This window comes from Chelonoidis abingdonii, chromosome 6 (genome assembly GCF_003597395.2).
Source record: "Chelonoidis abingdonii isolate Lonesome George chromosome 6, CheloAbing_2.0, whole genome shotgun sequence".
In the NCBI taxonomy this organism is placed as follows: Eukaryota; Metazoa; Chordata; order Testudines; family Testudinidae; genus Chelonoidis; species Chelonoidis abingdonii.
In genome coordinates this window covers 89591501-89616016 of record NC_133774.1, presented here as the reverse complement: position 1 = coordinate 89616016, position 24516 = coordinate 89591501, and the positions used below count along the sequence as shown (strand labels likewise).

The window sequence follows — 24516 nt, the reverse complement described above, 5'->3', positions numbered from 1 at the left end:
GAGTGAAGAACCCCAGATGATGTCTCTCCCAGCCTTATATAGCTTTTGCATAGAGCGGGAACCCTTTGTTCCCAAAGCTTGGTTCCAGTCTGTGGAAAAACACTGACACCCCAAGATGGAGTCTAGCGACAGCTGGTCTCATAACTTGTCCTTGTAGAGCCATAGCAGCCATTGCTAGTAGGAGGCTCTCTGTAGCATTCTCAGGAAGGCTTCCCAGGTGGGAGATAAGCTTCTCCTAAGGCCTATTGTTTTTTCCTAATGGCCCATTGCCCTGAATAGGCCCTTCCCAATCAGCTATCTAGACTGAAAGCATCTTGTCTAGTGGGCATTACCCAGGTGTAACTACATTTGAAATACAGATACATATTCACTAGTCATAACTTCAGATACAAAAATGATACATAGGCTAATCATATTCAGCAAATCATAACTTCTCCAGTGATACTTCACATGACTTATATTGCATAATTATGCCATACTCATATCATAATAATATCACTGTGAAGAATATGCTCCCTGTGTTGGGCCTGGGCTAGGAGCAGATGACACAGAGCACACTATGTGCCTTTAACCTGCTTCGGGATTCTCCTGGGCAAGGAGAACATACAGCTGTCCCATTAGGATGGATTTCCAGCTTCTGGCACCTTAGAGGAGCAAGAATGGGCAGCAGTGGATGGCATGGGAATGAAGATCTGGCCCACTTTATGTAATCTAGTGATGGGCCATAGTGTTAAAATTGGAATACGGATTACATTTAGCTGGGATTCAGGTTTAGTTTCAAGGCCTAATCAGGGCTAGGATTCGAGTTTGGGTTATGAACTCTCTCAAAGTTTATTCTTGTGAGACTTTGCCCCTAGATGATGGAACTCGCAAGAGATTACTTACTCACAGAATCAGATGATCACCATCTGGGGATAAAATCTCACAAGAACAGTTCTCAAGAGATATTGTTTACGTCAGAACAAAAACTGTAAAACTTTTTTCTGTTCTGGATCCAGCTCAGAACTAAAACAACTGGAGTGGATTTGAATCTAAGAATTTGAATCTGAAAACAGCCATCCTGAAATTTATGGTGGTTCAGATTAGGACTTGATGTTTTCTCCCCCCCGCCGTATTGCAACCTATCATCTGATAGCTTTAGATTTGAACTCAAGAGAGAGACTATAATCAAAATGCTTTGTTTTGTTACCAAAGAGAAGGATTTTTAGATGAGTCATTCTAAAATTAACCTTATAACCAGAGTTACAGCAAACAACTTTTACATACAGTTTAATAAAACTTCGAAAAGGACCTGAAATAGAAGGGATGGGGTTAATGTTGATTGTCTTTGCCTTTGAAGGGGATTTCCATATCCCTTTCTCTTTTCATTTCCTTATATTAACAGGTTTCTAGTCTATAAAACTATGTTAATTGCAAGGATTTTACAGTAACAACAGAAAACTATTTAACTAATTTCAAGTATGGATTACCCATGCCATTTTCAAGTGGAAAAGTACACAGGCACCTGTGTGTGGTTTAAATAACTGTAGGTTACAGTTCCAAGTAATGTTAGCTTTCTCACTTTTCCATAGTTCAAGTAAGATGCTATTCTTTTAACACTGCTGTTTCTCGTACTGTTGAGTCATGCGATATAGATATTTTATCTTGCACGTGTCTCTGTTCTGAGACCACAGATCATGTTATCACTGTACAAATATAGCATATTAGTGCATGTGGAAGGCTAGTCAGCTGTGGGGTTCAAACAGATCTGGCTCACCATAAACTATGTTGCTGTTGTAAACAACCTCAGCGTCTCCAATTAACTAACCACAGTGCATACCCAGAGCTCTGGACACTTGTGTTCCTTTAGTTGTAGGTAAGTGGCAATTTTGCTGATTACAGTTTACAGTTTCTTTGGATTCATGGGGTCAGGGTGGGAAGCAGGAAGGAGAAATTGTCATCAGGTCTTTGTTGCTTCTAATGAACTGCAAAAGAGAAAGATAGGTATATGAGAAAGAGAACAGAGATAGATGCAGCATATTACACCCTAAGAGTGTTATATTTTAAAGATAGCTGGCCAAATTCACCCCCGGTGTAACTCCACTGATTTCAATAGACTTACACCTGGGACAAGTTCAACCCAGTGTGTTGTATTATACACACACAATGCTTATGACTCCAGATATTTGCTCTCTTCATGTCTGCACTGTAATAAACCTTTGCTATTACATCTCAAGGACATTTGTTGGTGTGAAAATGCTTTTCAATAAAATAAATGGTTGGAGAGATTGGTCATTTATTTTCTCTAGCTGTCAAAATTTATGGTAGAATCGAAAAAGAGTTATAGAACTTCAGCCTCTGAAGGCCACTTACACCTAATCTAGCACTGGTAGAGGAAATCTAACCAGCTAATAGATCTTTGTGAAGAAAACATATCATTTTAAGTTAAACATAGTTGTTGTCTTTAGTAAAAGTATTTGTATGGTATCCATTGCTGTGATATGAGGGCATGTGTTCCTTACTGTAGGCTAAAATGGTACTGAACAGCCCCATGCCCCAAAAACTGTGAGCATACATTGTGTGAACCTCTTTAGCAACTAACTCAGCATCCTTGAGAAGATCTGTGATACCACCCAGTGCACAAAGGTTCAGATCTTGGGTGCTGGCTCCATCTCCTATGCACCTCTCTGACAGGACAAAGGAGATAGACAACTGCTTTAATGGGGAAGCTAAGGACTGCCCTGACGGAAAGTGAATCCCTGGACGATGTAAACCTGGTGTCACCAACTCTATGCCACCTGGTCCCTACATATCAAGGCATGTAGAGGGAATTCTTGGGGAGGCTGAGGACATGTCCATGATCAGGAGGAGGCAGAGCTGGAGAGTACTGTCCTCCAGAGCCCCTCAGCCAGTGAAGTGGCCCTGAGGTGACAAGTCTTGATGGCATAATATAGTCACTGAAGCAGGAGTAATTTAGAGCAGCTCTCCTTCTAATCTATCTAACTGGTGTGCCCTAAATTCTTATACTGCACTCATAATCGTGGCATCACAGTATGAAGGAACTGAGCTGGCAAGAGCACATTCCCCTGGCTCCCATGATTTTGAGACTGATAGCTGAAGTGTTCCTTCCAAGTGCAGTAACTGGGGCAGATGTGGGGCCTGATTCGCAGGTCAGACATAGGCATTTTACTCTGTTCCTGCAAAATAAAAGGGTCTTAAACTGGCCAGGGAATACCTCTCATGTAAGGGAATGGTGCAGAACGCTAGCAAAATGGCTTGCTGACATCCCCTTTCACAGATCCCTGTGAAGGGAATGTGACTAGTGCAGAAGAAGGTGTGGCTAGAATGAAGGGACACAATGGCTCCATGGGCAACTGAGTCCAGTTTAGAGAGAGCCTTAGGATGCTATAATCTCTGAAGGGGGCTAAACTTGCCTCTGGAAGACTCTGGAATATGGAAAGGATAAAGGTAGTTTAAAACTAGGGTTCTATACCATGTGGTACTTGGCCAGACCTGAGAACCAAGGCTGTAGTCCTTAAGTCAACCAGGGGCTAAGTCAATGGGGTATCTTGCTTAAAAACTGGTGACATAAAATAGCCCTGAGGTAAGTGGGCCCTTAATTTTCTGTTTTTAATTAACAGAGATATATTGTAGCTAAGAGCCTATATGATTCCCTCATTAAAAAATATTCTGCTTTATTCTGAAATTTCAGTTTTCCGTTTCACATAGACATGTCCCCAAATTCAGCTTCATTTTAAATATAGCAGGTCTCTTTCAATATTTATGAAAATTAGTCAGCTTCTCAGTGAAGTCCAGTAAATAAAAGGAAGAAAATATACCACAAACATCAGCAAAAAATTTTTTTGGCTCCATTGTAGGAGAAAGAATCACTTTGCTGAATAGATTGTCTGTCTGTTCACTGAGGTGCTGGGGAAATACATCTGTAATAAATTCCCTTGCAAATGTAATATCTATCATGCTTGATGACAAATACATTAGTGCTACAAGAGTTGACAAGTATAAGGAATACTGTAATTCAACTGCTAATTAATCCACAATTAAAAGACCTAATTAACGAATAACCCAGTGAGAAACTGTCTCAGAATCAAGGTGTGATGAGAAAAATGATAAAGGGGAATCTCGTTTATGAGATCAGTTAATTTAACTAAGAGTAGAATTTGAACAGATTAAAGAAAATTGTTACCTAGACATTGAGAGTGATAGGCAATCTAGAAATATGTACACAGAAAACAATGCAGGAGACAAACTCAGTTTTTGCATACCTGTTATCTGCACGTTTTTGTTATTGCTGCTGCTTAAAATAGCATTAACTTGATCTTTAATGGAAAAGTTAAAGGAAGAAATATCTAAGTGACTTATATCAACTTTATTATTAAATGGCCACTTTTATAATATGACTTTTATTATGGTCTTTTCTTTTTTAATGTATTGTTACTACAGTATAGCCACATGACATCCATCAGTGAGAACTGCGCTCAGAAGAAAGTGAATTGTAAGGTGCCACACACATTTAGGCCACTATATAAATAGGTGCTTAAATGAACTGGGGGGCTTGGATGAGTACTCGCTGGCTGCAATTCACTCCCAACAAGACAGAAGTAATGATGGTGGGCTGGTAGAAGCAGCTGGAAGAGTAGGTAGACCTTTTTACTCCTGGAGTCCTAAGTAATGGCTGCCAAAGAGGTCTGTCTTCCATATGCACCAGGCAGGATGAGTGTGATTTCTCTCTACAGTGTGGCTCTTGCCACAATTACCCAGGCTTTCATTGCTTCAAAATTAGATAAATGGGTTGTGCTCAACCCAGAGCTATGATTTGGTACCATTCAGAAGCTAAAGCAGGATGCTGCAGCCTGTTTATTAAGAGAAACTGCACATTTGGAGCACATGCTCTATGATCTGCACTGGTTTCCGTGGAGCTTCTAAGTGGAATTCAGTGTTAGTTTTAACTTAAAAAGTCTTAAGTTGTTTGGTTCATGTTTACCTCAGAGATTGCCCCTCTTCCCATGACGTACTTCCACAGGTGAGTTTAACCAAAGTGCTTTAGCTGGCGCTCCCTCAGTATAAATGAGAGGGAGCTGCTGGCAGGGCATTCTCAGGGTATGTTTGAACTGAAAATGCTACAGTGGTGCACTGATGGGAGGGCTTCTCCTATCAGCAAAGGTAATCTACCTCCCAAGGTGGCAATAGCTAGGTTGATGGAAGCGCTGTCTACACCAGAATTTTTTATAGCCCTGAGAGATGTAGCTAGATTCCTAGTGTAGACCAGGCCTCAGTGAGGAGTCATCATTTCTGGCCCTTGCTTCCTCACTTGGTCTGCCAGGCCCAGATTTATTAATCTTCTGAACACATTGCAAAGGCCAACTTTTTTCTCTCTTGGTTAAAGCTGGTGAGGATCGTGTGGGCTGAGGTAGATATATTTATGTGTAGTCCTTGTTTATGTTCATATTGTGAGCTTCTTGGGGCAGGGACTGTCTTTTGGTTCTGTATTTGTACAGTACCTAACACAGTGGGATCTACGTTCTCAAGTAGGGTTCCTAAGTGTTACCTTAATACTAATAATTTTTTTGTTTATGGGATAAGCACCTAGAACATTGGACAGGCAATTATAGATTTTTTTCAAAAATTAATATGAGTCATAGCCTGTAGTGCCTGTTGTCATCCATGCCAGATACTTAGCAGATACTCATCCTGATGATGGAGTTGTGCATAAATGTTACAATTATTTCAGTAAAATATCTGATAAATACCATCTCTTTATTCTTGGCCTTTTGGGCCCTGATTCTACCAATCCTTATGTACACAAATAGATTTATCCAATGATTACGCCCATTGACTTCAATGGGCCTACTCATTTTAAAAGTACTCACCTGAGTACAAGTTTTCAGGGCTGGGCCCTAAGTTGTATTTCTGAAGAATAAGTAAAACAGAAAATCGATTTTAAATCCCTTTATGTCTGGAAAACAAACGTGAAAATAAAAAAAGCAGAAAGAATGAGATATGAGAACAACATCCAACTTCTATAGCCTGCAGCTATGAGATAATGTTGGAACTATGTATTTATAATGGTACTTTAAAATCATTCAGCAGTTGATACCAGAAAAGGACATTTCACCCCCAATTTAACTATTTAAAAATAATATACACGACTTTGACAAATAGTCTGTATGCAATGAATCATATTCCCTTAAACAGCAGGCAAAGATTTTACAATATTCTTTACAATAGCCATGAATTATAGTTAATGGATGATCTTAGTTCCTGATCGAACTCTACTGAAATCAATAAAGATACACCAGGGATGAATCTGGCCCCGTGTGTTACATTTGAGGATATTGATTAAGGCCCACTAAATTGCCCATATGTGAGTGTGAATTACTAGTGGTAAAATTATCTCCCATATGCAGACTCCCATATGCAGAACTCCTTTTTCCAGAGGTGAAGCTATTGTAAATCATACCATTGCTTTCACTTTATAGTCCTAGAGCCTTTCTTCCCTGGAAGGCACTGTGCTTTCATTATATAGTAGTATATTACCAAAGAGCCTTGCTTTCATGATCTGTCTCACTAACACTTCATAAGATGGAGTGAACATTATAACAATGCATCATCCAAGAAAGGGGCTTTGATGATTTGTAATATAATTCAGAAGCAGACTTCATCCATGGAAGAAGGTATTCAGCTGCAGACTCAATACAGTTAAGAGTAAACTTTGCAGACATTAGAGCAAATGCTCCTCTGGCCTGGATGGTCAAAGCCCACACAAGATAAGAAATATGCTGGTTTCAGTGTATTCTCTCTCACCTACTGCTTCCTTCTAGCTCTGTGCAGAACTTGAGAGCCCTCTCACTCATGGCCGAGACTACTCCTGCATCTGCTGGTGCAAGGATGGGGAGGAAAAGGAGCTGAGTTTTGTTCAGGATGACTGGGCACGAGGGGGAGCATGATGAAACTGTGATGCGGAAAGGATTCCTGCCACCTTCCTCATGTGAAGGTCTCTAGCAGCTAATCCAGCTACCTGTGAAGTAGAGAAGAGTATTTTCTCCTAAGTGGCAAACTGTAAATTGATAGTCAAGTTAAGTTATGTCTACACTAGCACTTCGGTTGGTATAACTTATGTCACTCGGGGTGTGAAAAAAATACCCCTCTGAGCAACATAAGTTACTCCGTCAGAAGGGCCGGTATCGACAGCACTGTGTCGGCAGGAGATGTTCTCCTGCTGACATAGCTACTGCCGCTCACTGGGGGTGGTTTAATTATGCTGATGGGAGAGCAACATGAGCGATCTGACAGTGGCACAGCTGCATCGGTACAGCTGTGCCACTGTAAGCTCGCTAGTGTAGACATGACCTTGGTGTTTGTACCACACATCTGATTATAGACAAAGTTTTCCATAGAGAAGCAAGGTCAGTGTTCTCATGACATTGCTATTCATGGGGTTTTGATTCTGCTGTTGTCAGCAGTAGGTTGAAGAGATACTGGGAGCTATTTGTTGCTTCATTGTTAACACTCAGATATAAACAAACAGAAGCTTCTTTACAAGCAGGAAAGGTAAAGTTCCTGCAGTCATCCAAAGATACAAAAGACACTAGTATAGCAAAATACGTGACCTATCCCTATGCCCAAATTCAGAGGCACTGTATCTTCATGATAATACTTAGGATCTTTCTTACAGATATAACAAATAGGATCTAACTTTACTGTTCTTATCAGTCTGCATTTGCCTAAGTCACCCCAAGGGTCTGGTTAGGGGAGACTGGAGTGCTTTGTTGATAAACAATGCATTTTTGTATTTCTTAATATGCCCTCCTGTATGGAGATATTTTGTAGGTTAAGAAAAAAAGATCAGCAAGAAAAGGTAGAATAAAAGAAAAAAATAGAGATTTGGCTACCATTTCTCCCCGCCTTCCCCTGCCCCAAGTGTTTTGACTCAAGGCCAGACTGTAAGTGACCCCGGTGGAAGGATAGGAGGCCTGGAAACAGTGATTAGAGTAACAACTTGGAAAAAGTAATAGCTGAAACCTTGAAAATACACACTAAGGTAAGGGACAGACTATTTGTTCAACAGTAGCTTGACAGCTCAAGGCCTTTGTGTGTTTTACTAATGAACAATGTAATAAAAGTGGCATCTAATGAAATCTCAAGTGAAGTTAAAAAAAGAAGAAACAGCAGTTTTTATTTTGGTGGAAGCAATTATTTTTAAAAGGCTTTCAGAGTTCTGTTTTATAAGATTTCCTCATGTTGGCTCTGTGAACCATTTTATGAACAAGTAGGCATAACAAAAGCCCTCTATAGATAGATTAGCTACATCTCATGATAAAAAATTCGAGTTGAGATGATTACATCTTCAGCAATGACTCTGAGCAAGAGAGAATAGTTCCTGCACTGCTCCTATTGAAAGCAATGGGAATTTAGCCATTGACTTCACTAAGGGCGTGTCTGCACTGTGACATTGTCGACGAAAAAGCCCCCCCGCGAAAGACAAAACTTTTGCCAACGTGAGTAGCAGTGTGAATGCGGTTTTATCAGCAGGAATGTTCTCCTGCCGGCAAAGTGAATACCGCTCATGGGACTGGAAGTATTTTGTCGGCCAAAGTGCTGACAAAATACTGACAGAGAGCATTCACACATGCTGACTTTTAGTGACAAGGCCGTGTTGACACAGCCTTGTCGCTAAAAGCTGTGTAGTGTAGACAAGCCCTAAGAGCAGGAGCAGGCTGCAGGTAATAGCCCTGTATCTAATTTCTCTCTGCAGTTTTGGCTGGACACAGCATACTTCACTTCCTGGCTTAGGCTCCAATTCAGAACTGTACTCAATTGCTTACTTAAAAGTAGGCATGTCAAGGTATTTCTCCCCCAGTTTGAACTTTAGTGTCCAAAAGTGGGGACCTGCATGGACACTTCTAAGCTTAATTCCTAGCTTAGATCTGATAGCGCTGCCACCAGCCAAAAATATAGTGTTTGGCACACTTTCTGTTCCCCCAAAACCTTCCCTGGGGAACCCAAGACCCAAACCCCTTGGGTCTTAAAACAAGGAGAAATAAACCATCCCCCCTCCTTTCCCCCTCCCAGACTTTCCCCTCCCTGGGTTACCCTGAGAGGCTACACTGATCCAAACTCCTTGGATCTTAAAACAGAGAGGAATTAACCTTCCCCCCTCCTTTCCCCCTCCCAGACTTTCCCCTCCGTGGGCTACCCTGAGAGGCTCCACTGATCCAAACTCCTTGGATCTTAAAACAGAGAGGAATCAACCTTCCCCTCCCTCCTTTTCTCCCCACCAATCCCTGGTGAGTTCAGACCCAATCCCCTTGGGTCTTAAACAAGGGGAAAAAAATCAGATTCTGAAAAAATAAAGCTTTAATTAAAAAAAGAAAAAAGTAAAAATTATCTCTGTAAAATTAGGGTGGAAAATGTTTACAGGGTAGTCAGATTTATATAGCCTAGAGGGACTCCCTCCCCCCTAGCCTGATATTCCAACTTACAGCAAACAGAGGTAAAACTCCTTCCAGCAAAATACACGTTTGCAAGTTAAGAAAACAAACATAAGACTAATCCGCCTTTTCTAGCTAGTACTTACTATTTTGAATATGAGAGACTGTTTCAGAAAGATTGGGGAGACCTGGGGTGCACATCTGGTCCCTCTTAGCCCCAAGAGCAAACAACAAACGAAACAAACAGCACAAACAAAGACTTCCCTCCACCAAGATTTGAAAGTATCTTGTCCCCGGATTGGTCCTCTGGTCAGGTGTCAGCCAGGTTTACTGAGCTTCTTAAGCCTTTACAGGTAAGAGACATTAACTCTTAACTATCTGTTTATGACAAGGCATGTGAAGTACCTGGCTGAATGCAAGTCCTATTGCTATGTTTTACTAAACAACTGCCACCTTTCACAAATTGGTGATTGCATTTCAGGAGTAGATGACGTGACTTCTGTCTCTGATGGGACTGATCCTGCAGCCTTTAATCACATGATGAACACTTACTTGTGCAAGTAGTTCCATTGATTGGAATAAGGATTGGTAGCATGAAGAAAGGTCAGTAGAATGATGGCCTAAATTTGGTAAACACTTTAGGATCACTTGGGATTTACAGGAACTTTATAAACTGTTATTATTACTATTATTGTTAATTGCATCATTAAAGAAAAAAAATTTTTTGGATGATATTTAATCAAATTAATATTTCTTTGTTCATTTTCCCCCAAGAAAGCTGTAAAGAACTGGACCAGAACACTAAATATTTGTATTAATTGTTTTCTTCCCTTTTTATGACATCTTAATGATACACTTATTTTTTACAGGAAAAGCTTAATGTCAGTAACATGGGACATCGGGTGATAATATTTGACATTTCTGTCATAAGAGGCTTCTGGGAAACTCAAGTCAAGAAGTATAAAGAAATTCGAAAGAAGGAGAAGGAAAGATTAGCACAAAGCTCATTAGAGAAGTAAGCCAACCTACTATTCTTCTGTTTAACTGAATTTATTAACATATTTGTTAATTTCATTACATACAAAGGATAGTCAAATAATGCTAGGAATCCAATTTAATTTAGTTGGTTAGAAAGTTGCATCAGCAAATCCAACCTCCCCTCAAATGACTAACAGAAATACAGCACAGATTATATGTATATTGCCATGTCTTATTAGTCACTGCACTTTGTATGTAGACTGCAATTTACTGATGGGATATGTGACGAGGGTTGCCGGGGCTCAAGCCTCCCTGTGGAGGGGGGGAGCCACACCGGCTTCGTTCTGTCCTCCGAGGGTCCCCGCGGCCCACCGTCTGGGACGTTCGGTCTCTATGGAGAGGACTAAGCACCGGTAAAGTCAGCGGGGCCCAGCCTTTGATGCAGGAGGGCACCAACAAACACGGTTACAGTTTCTAAAGGCTCTGGCCCTTTGGGGCAGGGCTGAGCAGTGGCGAAGTTAGAGGGGGCCCAGCCCTTGGTTCGGCGGGCCACCAAGCCCAGTACAAGAAGCTCTAGCCCGCGTGGAGCAGGGCCGAGCAGTGGCAGAGTCTATAGGGGCCCAGCCCTTGGGTCGGGCAGGACACCAAACACAGTACAAGAGGCTCTAGCCCTTGTGGATCAGGGCAGAGCAGTGGCAGCCACAATGGTCTCCTTAGGTCAGGGTGAAGGGGGTTCTGCCACCCGGTTACGGGTGGCAGGGGGAACACAGGCCCATCCACTCCTCTGCGTTCCAGCCAGGGGCCCTATTAGCGGCTGTCGCCGCTAGTGGCAGTCAGTGGGGATCCGGACCGAAACACACTGACAGAGTGATCAGGGATCCTGACCGAAACACAAACACCACGGCCATAGGCCGGGGCCTCTGCCAGCCTGGACTGTAGTCAGCGCCCCCGGCCTACTCCAGTTTCCCCTCGCTTTCTACCTGGTCCACAGGGTCGCCCAGCAGCATGGCGTTCTCCCTGCAGGCTGGTGGTAGCTCCAGGAATACCTCCGGTGAGGGGCGCCCAGGTCTGGTGCAGGCTCCGTACAGGCCGTAGCAAGGCGGGGTAGCTCTTGGCACTTCGTCATAGCGGCTACGGGTTAGCTTGGCCAGCTCCTCATCAAAGCGGGCGGCTGGGGGTAAGCTCGGCACTCCTGTACCGGCTCGGCATCTCAGCAGCTCCCCAGTGATGACGACCGGCAGGGCAGGTCTGCTCCCGGCGGCGGCTGGGGCCTGACTGAAGGCTGAGGCCCGGCTTTTATCCTTCCGGGTCGCCGCCTGACCCTCTGAGGGGCGGGACTTCCGCCCAGCGGTTCCGCCCTGGGGGATGATTGACGGGGCTCAACCCTCCCTGTGGAGGAGGGGAACCACACCGCCTCACTACAGGATATTTTGCTAGTTCATTGTATAGAGTTAATTAAAAAATACAGACGTGCTTCCCCCTTCTTCTATTCTTGTTCATGAAAAGTGCAATATTAAGGTACTGCATTTATTGTGAAACACATATGAAAATATACTTGTGAAATTCAATAGTAAGAAATGTTTTGTTGTGTTTGAGCAGAAACAAAAAGGAAGAAATATACATGCAGGTACAGTGTTGTTGAATACCATAAAGGAGAAAAGGGGGACTAGAACAAAAGAACTATCAAAGGAGCCTTCTATTGTCCCAATCTAAATGCAAAACCAAAGGCTTGAATACAGTACTGTTCACCCCTACTATTCATACTGGTTGCTTTATTATAGTTTATTAATGATTTGTTTAAGTGATATTTCAGTTTCTTTGTGATCATCTCCATTAGAGTAACTGGAATATTATACCAGGAAGATAGTGTAGGCCTAGGTGCTGACTATGTGAATGCTCCAGGGCTGGAGTGGGGGGCAGGCCTGGGGCAATACAGGTGTCGAGCACCCTTCAGGAATGTAGAAAGTCGACACCTATGCAGGAGTTACAGGACTTGACTGATACCTTATTTTTTGCTCAGAGAAGATAAAAAAGAAAAGAAAAGAAAAGAATCTCTTTGCTGAAAAGTGTCTAGGACTGAATGGTGCCTTTGGTGGAGGGACAGCATAAATCCCTAGACTGAAATCTGGTTGACCCAGCAGGAGTTACTCCTGGGTTCTCTGGTGCAACTCAGCCTGATAGTAGCTACTATCACTGTTTAAAAGCCCAGGACAAGGCACATAACCAAAAGCACTCTTGTCGAGGGGATCTGGCTATGGAGCAAACTTCCAGAGGATATCAGGCAAATCCAGAATCTTTTGGAAATGCTGTAAAATCTTCTTCTTTGAAAAAAGCTTTTCCAATATAACAATGACACACTGACACCCTCTGCTGTCACTAAATCACTACCAAAGACAAAACAACATACCCTAAGCAGAGCTTTTACCCCAAAAAGGAGACAGTGCCAAAGAGTGTATGAAGTCCCACAGGGATTTATTCATTGCTATTGATTTTACATAGTGTGGACTCAGATACTCTCATGATGGGTTGCAGTATAAAACCCCAAGACAGTTAAGCTGCTTGAAGAGGGTGGAAAGTGCTGCTTTTTCTGTGCCAAACAGCTTCTCTGACTGCTCAGGGGATGAGAGACAGGCTAGTGGCCTCACCTTTACCTTCTTGCCCCCTTTCAGGTAACTAGTGCCCACAAAGTTGTTAGGAGGAACCAGGGCCTGCTCTTTCCAGCCAGACTATTGCTGGCCCCTGCAAAGGGGAAAAAGGCAGGAAAAGTCCGTGCACCCTTTGGGCACCGATGTAGTGGCTGGCTGCAGTCTGGCCTCTAATTTGTGCACCTCTCCATCTCTCTGCTTTTCTCTCTCTGACTCATTTGTACAGAGTGTAAGTTTTCTAAACGTTCCAAACCACAGACCATTTTGTTTCCTATTTGTGTTGGCTACTACAAAAGCAAACCACAACTGACATACATCAGGGAAATTCAACAGAGAGAAAAAAAGAGGGCTCCTTAATATGGTGAGGAGTAGTTTTTTCTGCTGCAATGCAGCTAATTTTAGCTACCTCACTTTTTGCCAGTGGACTAGGGCAAGACCCAGAGCTGTCCTGTGAGTCATGTTTTCCATGAAGACAACACTCTCGCCGTAGCTGACATCTGTGCTTCTCATTACCCATCTCTTCTACTAAATTAACAGGGATTGGTGATCTGTTCTGCCCAGTCTTACTGCATTCATTAATGAGGTTCCAAAATCCTTCATTATATTTTCTGTACCAAAGAGGGTAGGCCAAGGATTTGGTAGAGAATACAGCAATATATAGCATTTGAACTTTCTATAGCCACAAGGGAAATTTTTTAAAGCCTGAAATGTATACAATACTTTGTCCCACAACACTAGGCCAGATTCCGATGCTCTTAATTTATGCTAAGAAGCAGCACGCTTTCCATATAATCCCATTGATTTCAAAGGGAGTACGCCAGGAATAAGATATTACTCAGTGTAAGTATTTCAGAATCTAAGCCTGTGTTATTATGGATTGATATTGTACCAGTTGAAATTAATTTCAAAACTCCCATTAATTCCAGTGGTGCAGGATCCAGCAGGGGTGGATTAAAACAGGGGTGGGCAAACTACGGCCCATGGGCCACATCAGGCCACTGGACCATCGTGCCCAGCCCCCAAGCTCCTGGCACGGGAGGCTAGCCCCAAGTCCCTCCCTTGGTGCCCCCTGTCCTCTGCAGCCTCAGCTCGCAATGCTCTGAGCAGAGGGGTTGTGAGCTCCTGGGGCAACTCAGCTGCAGAGCCGACCTGACTTGGACTCTGTGCTGCGTGGTGACAGTGGTGGTGGCGGCAGCGTGGCCCAGCTCCAGCCAGGCAGCACAACTGTAGCATCACCAGCCAGCAGTACTCCAGGCAGTGCAGTAAGGGGCAGGGAGCAGTGGGGGCTGGACAGAGGGCAGAGGAGTTTGGGGTGGTGGTCAGGGGCGGGAGTGTGGATGGTGGTCAGGGGGGGAAACAGGGGGTTGAATGGGGGCAGAGGTTCGAGGGGGCAGTCAGGAAGGAGAGGGGGTTGGATGGGGCAGCAGGGGGCAGTCGGGGCAGTGGTTCCAGGTGCAGTCAGGGGACAGGGAGAAGGGGTTGTTGGACGGGGTAGGGGCCCCAGGGGGGCCATCAGGAATGAGAGGATGGGGTGGTGGGGGTCCAGGGGCAGTCAGGGGACAGGGAGAGGGGTGTGTGGATGGGCAGGGTTCCCAGAGGGGTCATCAGGGAACGGGAGGAGTAGGATGGGGCAGGAGTCTGGAGGGGGCGCAGATAGGAGGTGGGGGCCAGACCACGACCCCCACCCCTAACTGGCCCTCCATACAATTTACGAAATCCGATGCGGTCCTCAGGCCAAAAAGTTTGCCCGCCCCCAAGTTAAAACAATGTGGCCAAAGTCACAAAGAAAATGGCAATTAATACAAAACTCACAATTAGAGGAAAAACCCTCTTGTCACATGACAGAATTTCCAAGAGATGTGTGTGCTTAAAAACACATATATCAGCTACTGTTGCCTATTGTGTCTCCTGGGCCAGATTGTCAAAAGAGCACTCAGTTCAGCTTTCAAATTCTCAGTAGCCACAACTGTTGGTGGCACCCTTTCAAAAATTCTAACCTTAATGCATCATCCTGCATTAGTGGATGCTGCAAAGGCTCATTATCCCAGCAGGAGCTCCTCAAAGCTTGATGGTTTTTAAAGCAGGAGCAGGTGAGGTGGGAAGAAACTGCTCTCTGCAGTTGGTAGGGAATTACCTTCTGAGGGCTATTAATCCAAAAGTTTTTTTTCTCTGCTTTTAGTTTGTTTTAATACACGACACTTAGTGTAAAAGCAGCAGAGAATCCTGTGGCACCTTATAGACTAACAGACGTTTTGGAGCGTGAGCTTTCGTGGGTGAATACCCACTTCGTCAGACGCAGGTAGTGGAAATTTCCAGGGGCAGGTATATATATGCTAGCAAGCAAGCTAGAGATAACGAGGTTAGTTCAATCAGGGAGGATGGGGCCCTGTTCTAGCAGTAGAGGTGTGAAAACCAAGGGAGGAGAAACTGGTTCTGTAATTGGCAAGCCATTCACAGTTAGTGTGTTATACTTTCCCCCAAAGTAACAGTTTTGCCTGAAAAGAAAAGAGCACTGACTGAATTCAGACAGAAAGTTGATCTGCTGAGTAAGAAAGTGCCATTTTTACAATCTCTCCTGGAGTAAAAACAACCAGAGTCTTGTGGCGCCTTAAGACTCCTCATTGTTTTTGCTGAAACAGGCTAACACAGCTAGTATTATACCTGAAGTGGTCTCCTACTATACTGGGAGTAGGATTTGGGACCCATAAATATTCATGTACTGTATAGTCTACTCTGTGACATGTAGCCACAACCCTTGAGTAGGGTGTGCTGTGGACTGCACCATCCCAGAGAAGTGTTAGTGAGATTTTGGCTTAGACAGACATTATTTCTCCAGTACTGCTCCCTGCATGGGTTATGGGTGTAAGGATTTAGTATCAGTGATTAGCCTGGTATAGAGTTCCCCCAACTCAGTGGGCCAGTGTTGTGTGTGTATGGGGGCAGGAATTATTAATACATGACCCCGCCTCCTTCCCACCCCTCCTCACCATCTTTTGGTCACCTACCTCCATGCAGAGATCAAGAGCAAGTAGTCCCTGCTAGCCACAGAGCACAGGGAGTGGACTTGACTTTGGCCAGGTTTCTTGTGTGTTAACACTGGCCAGGTTTCTTGCGTGGTCCTTCACCCCTGTGCAGGTGAGCAAGGGTAGCACACAATCTGTCCCTACTTATATTGTATATATGTTCACATAATATCTGAGAAACCATCCATAAAACCTGCCCACTAAAGAGACTATGATTGCTAACCACTTAAAAAAAAAGAGACAGAAATTCAGCTTTAGATTTTGCTGCTTGTTATCAATCAAAACATGCATATGACTTTCCCGAAAGCCACTTCCCACATGGAAAGAGCAGGAGCCCATGCACCTAGTTTGTACTGATCACTGGGGCTCCAGATTATAAAGATCAGATTGGAAGTGATTCCTTTGATTTGTTTTGATGCTTTGAAAGGCAAGAAAATATTTTGCACCTTTCCAAGTATCCCTCATCTACAGATAAAGAATGTACCTGGGATTAAATTCCTAACAGGAGCCACTGTCTCCTGGTAAGGAAGGGGGAAAAACCTCACTGTTTTAGGGAGTCACATGTAGGACCAGATTCTGATGTCCTTCTTCACATTGAGTAGTTCCTTACTGCTCAAGTATTTCCACTGAAATCAACAGAAGTACTCAATGCATACTCAGAGTGAGAAGGGTGTCAGAATCTGGCCCACAGTGATCAGTTAGAAGTAGGGATTCAAAGAGAAGGCTGTTTCAAACAGCAGTAGGTCCAAAGGGACCTTGTATTGTACAGTAGCTGGGTCCACATGGTAATTTGGTGTGTGACAAAGTAGTGCGCTATAGATTTACACCCTGGCTTGCCACAAACTAAGTCTCCATATGGACAAAGCTCTGAGTTTAAAGGGATTTGCTATTATTTAGCCATATTCTAAGCCTTAGTTGAAAGAAACTCCCAGTGAGTTTTGCTGAAGTAGAGAAAGCAGAATTTAGCTCTTAAAAGTTCTAAAACAGTCTCACTGTGAAAAATGTAAGATTCTCCTTTATTTGTAATCCTCTGAGACACAAGATTTTACAAAGAGGAAAACTTATCTATGCAAACATGGATTTTGATAAAGGAATTCCATACATTTTTTAACTGTATTTATGTTAAAAGTGACAAAGATTATGAATCTCTTACTGAGAGTTCCACTCTAAAGTGTTAACAGCTTGTCAGCAAAACCTAACTCTGAAGTATGATGATGTGAGAAATTGTGACTGGGTGTGTTGCCTGTCTGGGTCCTATGATGAGAGGCGCTGGATTGCTGGGCCCTGGGTCCACTTGGGCAGTCAAGTCAACCATCTGTTTCCCTGTTGGCTCTTCAGAGTTGTGAAATTAGAAAGAAAAGGATTAAAGAGTGGAGCCAATGGAGCTGGGCTGCATAAACAATCAGGACCAAGCGTAGGGTATGAAAGGGACAAGCAAACAAGCAGGGGTAGGTTGTGGAACGAACCCAGTTCTAGTAGGAAGTAGAGTGTGTTGAATAAGTGCTATAGAGGGAATGATATTTATTATGCTCCTAGTGAAAGAAAAACTTTGCTGTTGTTGCTGTTCTATATTTTATGTCTCACACCGGGAAAGGCTTTGTTTGTTTGGGTAGAAGTTGATTGTACCCCTGGTGGGGGACAGCTTCTGCTAGGACAAAGCTTTTTCTGCAGACTTGTTTTTATTTTGGAGAGGAACTTAATGGATTGAAAAGAAACCGACTTTCTACATAAGCAGGGAGGTTCTCTATGCTTCCCAAAGCACGTGAAAGTTGTGTCTTAGTATTTCAATGCACTTGGGGAGATAGAAGTATGTGAGGTGTTTTTCGGAAATGGAGATGGATTAGATAAACTCAGAAAAGCTGGTGTATTGCTAAATAGTGGGGCACTTGTACAGGCCAGCAGGTAGCTTAGTGTTTTGCCTTTCTGTCTCTTAAAACACTGGCCAGGAGTAAATGATTATTTTATTCAAGATCCCAAAACCTACCAGAAAACCTCATGGTAAATTTTCCAGATCATGGCTTAAATTATAAAATAATTTATAAAAACACTATAATCTACAATTAAAACACAAACACACTGTTAATACAAAGCTAAAACTGCACCATTAAGCTCTGAAAAATGTGGAAATGTCCAGTCTAGCCACCCAAGTTTCTCCCCAAGAAGTGGCTCAGTAAATACTTTTGGTTCATTCCCAGCCCACCAACAAAACATGATGTGAATAAGGCAGAGCTTGCAGAACTGTCTCACACATTTCTTATCTTCACTTACTTTTTCAGTGTGTAGCTAAGGTAACCATGAGTTGGACTCTTTCTGAATGTATGAAAAAAGCATAGACAATATTCAGTTGATGTGCAGCTTGTAACTTTTTTTCAAAGACTTATAACTTTGTTGATCAAAACTAACTCTCACTAGAACACTCAAAGCCTCTCCTCTATTTCTCTGCTGGACTTTATTGTTTGAACTGCTTGTGGCAGTTGTTTTACTGCTTGTGGCTATTTTTTTTAAGCTATAAGAATTTTTACAATAGTGAAAGTATTTTATTTTTGGTCCTTCACTGAGCAAAAAATGGTTCAGCCATTTTTGAGAAACTTTCTGACCACACTTAGACCAAATCAAGTGTTTTGGAAAATTATGAATACTTAGAAAATTGGTGGTTAGAAGAGAAGTAATTATGCAATGTTAGCTACCATTTTAGCAATATAATTTGTTTTTGTTCATGTGCATTTGCTCATATAGATCTTTATACATAATATAATTAACAGAAATATAGTTTTCTGTCTGTTACATTACAGCTCATATTCTTCAGCTTCAATCCTGTACAACAAGGTGGTAGGTTAGGATGGGAAGAAAAGAATAATTGGAATTATGGGGGAAATTTCATTAACCAGAATTACTTAAACTGAAATTTGGCCCAGATTAACAATTCTAATTTTGCAAAAGATTCCATGGGATCATTTAATTAACCCAAGTGGCTAGGTCTTCAGATGAGTCTCACTCGACAGATGACATGTCAGTTAATACACGTACTTTGCTAGGCTATTTTTTTTATCAGTGATTCTGAGGGAAAAGTGTCATGTAATGAAATATAACACCACTTCCTAAAGCACTTGTTTCTTCCTTTGAGACCTCTCATCCAGCCACTGAGTAGGTCTTAAATTATGCTGGGGAAAGGATTTTAGCCACTCACCCTCAAAAATGAATGATATCCTCTCAGTTAATGACTCTGAAATCCTTTTGGATACTAAATCCAGTCACCCTACTACTTTTCCAAACAGGTCACTTCTTCAAAGAATAACATTATTTATACTCATCAATTATTTGTATTACTTCCAAAGTGAAATCTCTGGAGAATATAAAATGGCAGCAGCACAGAACTTTCCCATCCTCATTAGGGGGAGAAATGTAGTTTGCTTGATCTTCACACATCAATATAACAAAGGGATTTTGGATGGTGAGGGGGAAGGGGTTAGGCTAGGTCTTACTGAAGACAAGATGAGCAATAACCAACAGGGCCTGCTCCAGGCACCAGCTGAGAAAGCAGGTGCCTGGGGCGGCACATTCTGAGGGGCGGCATTCCGGCTATTCAGGGTTCAGGGGGCAGCAATTCGTTGGCCTTTTTTTTTTTTTTTTTTGGCTTGGGGCGGCAAAAAAGGTAGAGCCGGCCCTGATAACCAAACCAGTAACTCTTAAACAAATAGTCACAATCTCTGCTGATCCTACTCCATACCTCAAGAACACTACCTTGAGGGCTTACTGAAAACTGATACTCGCTTGCTCTGTAGTGAGGTTATCACAATATTGACAGATTTCTAGGGCAAAAGTGACTTCTGTTTCAATAAGGTGTACTTATTCATATACCTAGCTATCAACACAGAAATAACCTCATTGAAACCAGTGTGACTACTTCCGTGCTTAACATTAGGCATATGCTTAAGTATTTTGCTGAATTGAGGCCTCAGATCATACTTGAATGATCTCCATGCCCCAAAAGGAACACTCCCCTTTTTATGCTCTACTCCTACCACATGCCACCTGCACTGGGCCCAGTTGTGGCCCAATTATCTCTTAAATACCATGAGAATGATAGCCATCTCTTTAAAACAAGTGAAACATTAACTAGCAGCTAGGATGTGACAAAGAGTCCTGTGGCACCTTATAGACTAACAGACATATTGGAGCATAAGCTTTCTTGGGTGAATACCCACTTCGTCAGACTTATGTGTCTGACGAAGTGGGTATTCACCCCTGAAAGCTTATGCTCCAATATATCTGTTAGTCTGAAAGGTACCACAGGACTCTTTGTCCCTTTTTACAGATCTGGACTAACACGGTTACCCCTCTGCTACTTAATGGTTAGGATGAGGATCAAGCTATTGCACAGCTTAATAACATCAACACTTTTACTAATTAATAAAAAGAACAAAAAATAAACTTTAGGGGTTATGAGGTTTGTATCTCTGTAACTTTCTTACATGTTGCTATATTGGTCCCAGAGTTACCCAGAGCTTTCAGAACCCAAAGCAGTGGTAGCTGTTTATCTCAATAGCCAATAACAATTCATTATTTTTCTTATTAGCAAAGCAGCTTCAGCAAAAACATTTCAAAGTCAGTTCCCCATATTTCTTCCCCCTTTTCATGAATCTGTTCTTTCACTTTATCTATCACACTCAGTAAAAATGCAGTGTGCAGCTGGTTTTGTTCTGTCTGCCTTAGGAATAATTTGTCCTCGCTACGTGGTGTCCTCGCTTCCATTTAGGCAGGGGATGGTGCCATGTACACAAGATGGTTGCAAGTTACGTCAAATCCAGTTTTCTCACACCAGGATATTAGAGAGACAAGGTGGATGAGTTAAGAAGTTGGTCCAATAAAAGATTTCCTCACCATTTTATGCATTTGTTGTAGGGGAAAATATGTTCCTGGGATTTCCAGGGCCTTTAAAAGAAAGCCAGTCTTCAAAACAAAGCATTTAGACTGGAAACCTACTTACTTTCCTCAGAGAAATATTAACAGATTTAAAAAGGACTGGAAGTGTGAAACAGTTGCTGGTGGAGTGTTTTCTTAAAACAAACCTTCTCCCCTCTCTCCACCCCTGGCACCAACCACCCAAGAATTTGTTGCACTGTTTTATAGAATTTTCTCACTCACAACAGAGGCTTTTTTTGTTTTAGCATTATCATGTTTTAGCATGATAGCATTTGATAGCAGAAGTGTGATAATACATAATTTCCCTTATATGAGATTGTCAGAGATAAAACAGTTTATTTTGATAAGGGTACCATAAGAAATAATGGCAATCACATACTTGAACAGTGACTAGCTAGAACAGAGTGATGAACCCGTAGTTGTCCCTGTCACCTTGGTCTGATATTACCTGTAGCATACAAATGACAGATGTATCATTACATTTAATGATGTTTATCAGTTTGTCTGTGAAAATTCTCTGAATTTTTTTATCTGGCATCAGATTAGACTAGTAGATTGAATAAAGACCCAGCCATTGATTTATGAGTAGGCTTGGCAGAATTTAATATTTATTTTTTTTCTAATTTTGTTGGATAATATCAACGTTAACTTTAAAACTTTTTTTTTTTTTAGGTTTTACCTATTTAAATTTTCACAGTTGTCAGTAATTAATGACAATAAAGATGGCGATTCAAAAAATTAAAGCTTTGTAACTACTAAAACACAAACTGTCAACATCACATCAAAATATACACAGCAAATATACTTAAATCAGCCTCTAAGAAGTTGTCAAGAAGTACTTGTCTTACTTTGCCTATCTGTACATTTAGATTATTATAGATGAATTTTTTTTGTCCGTTTGTGTGTGTATGGTGAAAACCGATGTTTACTGATAAAAATCAAATTCTTCCAAGCCTATATAGAAGTCTTTTTCTGTGCAAGGAAAGCTGTATTGATTCATATTTGGTTGGTGACGCGGCTCCAGTGGTACAAACAATGATTGCAAGTGATTAGAACATCTGCCCTTGGAATTGACCATGTCTTTATTCTGACACATACTGGATAAAATCAGACACGTTTGTTGCCTCATTGGTATAATTCACTCTCCATCTGCATGCAGTATTTCTCTATGATGCTTAACCTGATGACCATGTGAGATCATTTTATAAAAGCTCTGAAGATCATATTGCATTAAGCTGACATTAAAAAGCTATGTAAAATTTCTTCTTTCCTCTTACACCATTGTGTGATTATATTTATGATGAATTTGTCATCAAGTTTGTAGTTGTCATAATTCTTTTGCATTCAGTCTCTCTTTTGCTGCATTGATCAATAATTGAATTATCAGAGGAACTGCATTTTACTCAACTAACAATGTAGTGTTGCCTCTAAATGTTTGTATTTGGTTGTTACCACAGTTAAAGGTTTTAGAGCTAAATCTTGCCCTTTGTGGGTTTTATTGTGTTCTCTCAAGTCTCCCTGGGTTGGGAATAACGGTCAGCATGGAAGTGGCCTGCTTCTGGGTTGGGAGAAGATTTTTATGATCCCACCTCTTCTAGTTACTTCAGGTTTCCTGAATTCAACCAGCTAGAGATGAAACAACCATTTATGGGACTGGCTGAGTAAAGGGCAAGCAAGGCACAAAAAAGCCAATTTTCAGTTCACTGAATTATCACAGTGAAATTTTTAATTCTTTGGTGGATGATCAAGGAATTCCATGGATGTGTGAGAATTGTGCCACAGAATCAAAATTCAACCATTACAGAATGCATATACCTGGAAGACAAGTGGAGGAGGAGAGTACAAAGAAGGAGCAGTACCACAGTGGTATCTAAGTTAGGATTATTTCTAAGACATCAGAGAAGAGAACTCTAGGGGTTTGGGTACTTTTTAGTTTTCCCCTTTTTAATGGTTCAAATCCTGTTGTTTTTCTTTTTCTCTTCCCTCTTTTTCCTTCTGGGGTTTCTTTTAATTTTTCTCTGCACGCTTCTGTTTTGCCCACCTTTTCACTCATAACAACAAAAAGCTTTTATAGTTAATTAGATGCACTCACTGGTAGAATAATTTTAGAAAATAGCATGTAGGTGTCTTGGACCTATTTTTCTCAACGTATATTATAACAGTTTTTTTTAGATTTTTCCTACTTGTTCCTGTGTGAACTCTCTATTAACTCTTTCCTTGCCACTGCCTGCTCCCTATTTTGCCAGTGATTTCTGGGTTCATAGAAGGGCTTGTCTCCATTACCAAATTGCATCAGTATAATTTAAATTGGCTTTTAAACCAGTATGGTTAAACTGGGGCAAAAGGCTCTGTGGATACTCTTCTTTTGGTGTAGGAATGGCTTATTTTGGTTTAGTTACGCTTGTTCCTTAATTGACTTGAGCCAAACCAAAATAAGCTACCCTTAAATCAAAATATGTGTCTCTATAAAATCACCCCCATTTATATTGATGCAACTTTTTCACGTAGTCAAGCCCTAAGTATCATTGATATTGAAATTAGCAGGGGTAAAATATATTACCTAACCTCTAACTTCATCTCTTATATGATGTATACACCATAGTTTTAGACATTTTTTCTTTTTTCTTTTCTAGGTAAAAACTCTTTACTTGAATCTAAAAAGTCAGGGGAAAAAATATTTCCAATGGCTGAAAAAGGTTGAGAAAATATTTTTCCAGTTGCAAAATTATGAGCATAAACCCAGGACCAATGTAGGCTCTCCATTGTATACATATATATTGGTTATTTGTTTAGTGTGAGCCTACTCCTATTGAAATCCAATGGCAAAATTCATATAGGATAGGCCCTATATGTAAGCATTATTTTCTGGATCCGATCCTGTTCTCATATGGATTAAAGAAGAGCCTACTCATCTGAATTCTACTATTCATCCTTACAAACCCAAGCAATACTTTTGGGCCTGGAGTTCTAAAAATGGCCTCTAAATTTACATGCACAACTTGCATCTTTAATCATTTGCCTACACAAAGATGCCTATGCATTTCCAAGTGCAAGCAGGACTGTTTTAGTGCAAAAATCAAATGGGTTTCCATCTGATTTGTGTGAATTCAAATGTTATTTACATGTGTGAAATGTGTGCACTAATTCGGAGGTTGGAGTGAGTCTCCTTTTAAAATATAAGACTTTAAGTTTTTGAGTTCTGTTATTTGAATTCATAGAAACTCTTCATCTGCACTATTTCAGGATAAAGCAAGAATGGGACTTCGTACTAGAGTGCAGAAAGAAAGGCATTCCACAATCTGCATACCTAAAGAATGGTTTCATAGATACCACTGTGGAGATTTTGGATAAAACTGAGAAGAAAACTCAGCTCTGTAAGAAGAGTACTTTGTCAGATGAAACAGACAAAGAAAGAAGCAAGTTTATTTTTCAACTTTCTGGAGAGCACTGGACGGTAAACTTAGTCTAAGCCTTTTTCTGCAGTGTTTGACTGATTAGCATGACACATTTTTTTCCCCC

At 41.5% G+C, this 24516-nt stretch overlaps 1 protein-coding gene across 1 annotated transcript in view; it reads left to right on the top strand.

Moving 5' to 3' along the window:
* The first annotated feature begins 1726 nt into the window (after nt 1–1726).
* Nucleotides 1727–24516, top strand: part of LRRC2 (leucine rich repeat containing 2) — a 76475-nt gene continuing 53685 nt past the window's right edge. Inside the window, exons 1-3 of the mRNA XM_032806431.2 lie at nt 1727–1855; nt 10298–10443; nt 24241–24451. Of these exons, the coding sequence (XP_032662322.1) occupies nt 10319–10443; nt 24241–24451 (336 nt within the window). The 5' untranslated portion in view covers nt 1727–1855; nt 10298–10318. The remainder of the gene's footprint in view (nt 1856–10297; nt 10444–24240; nt 24452–24516) is intronic.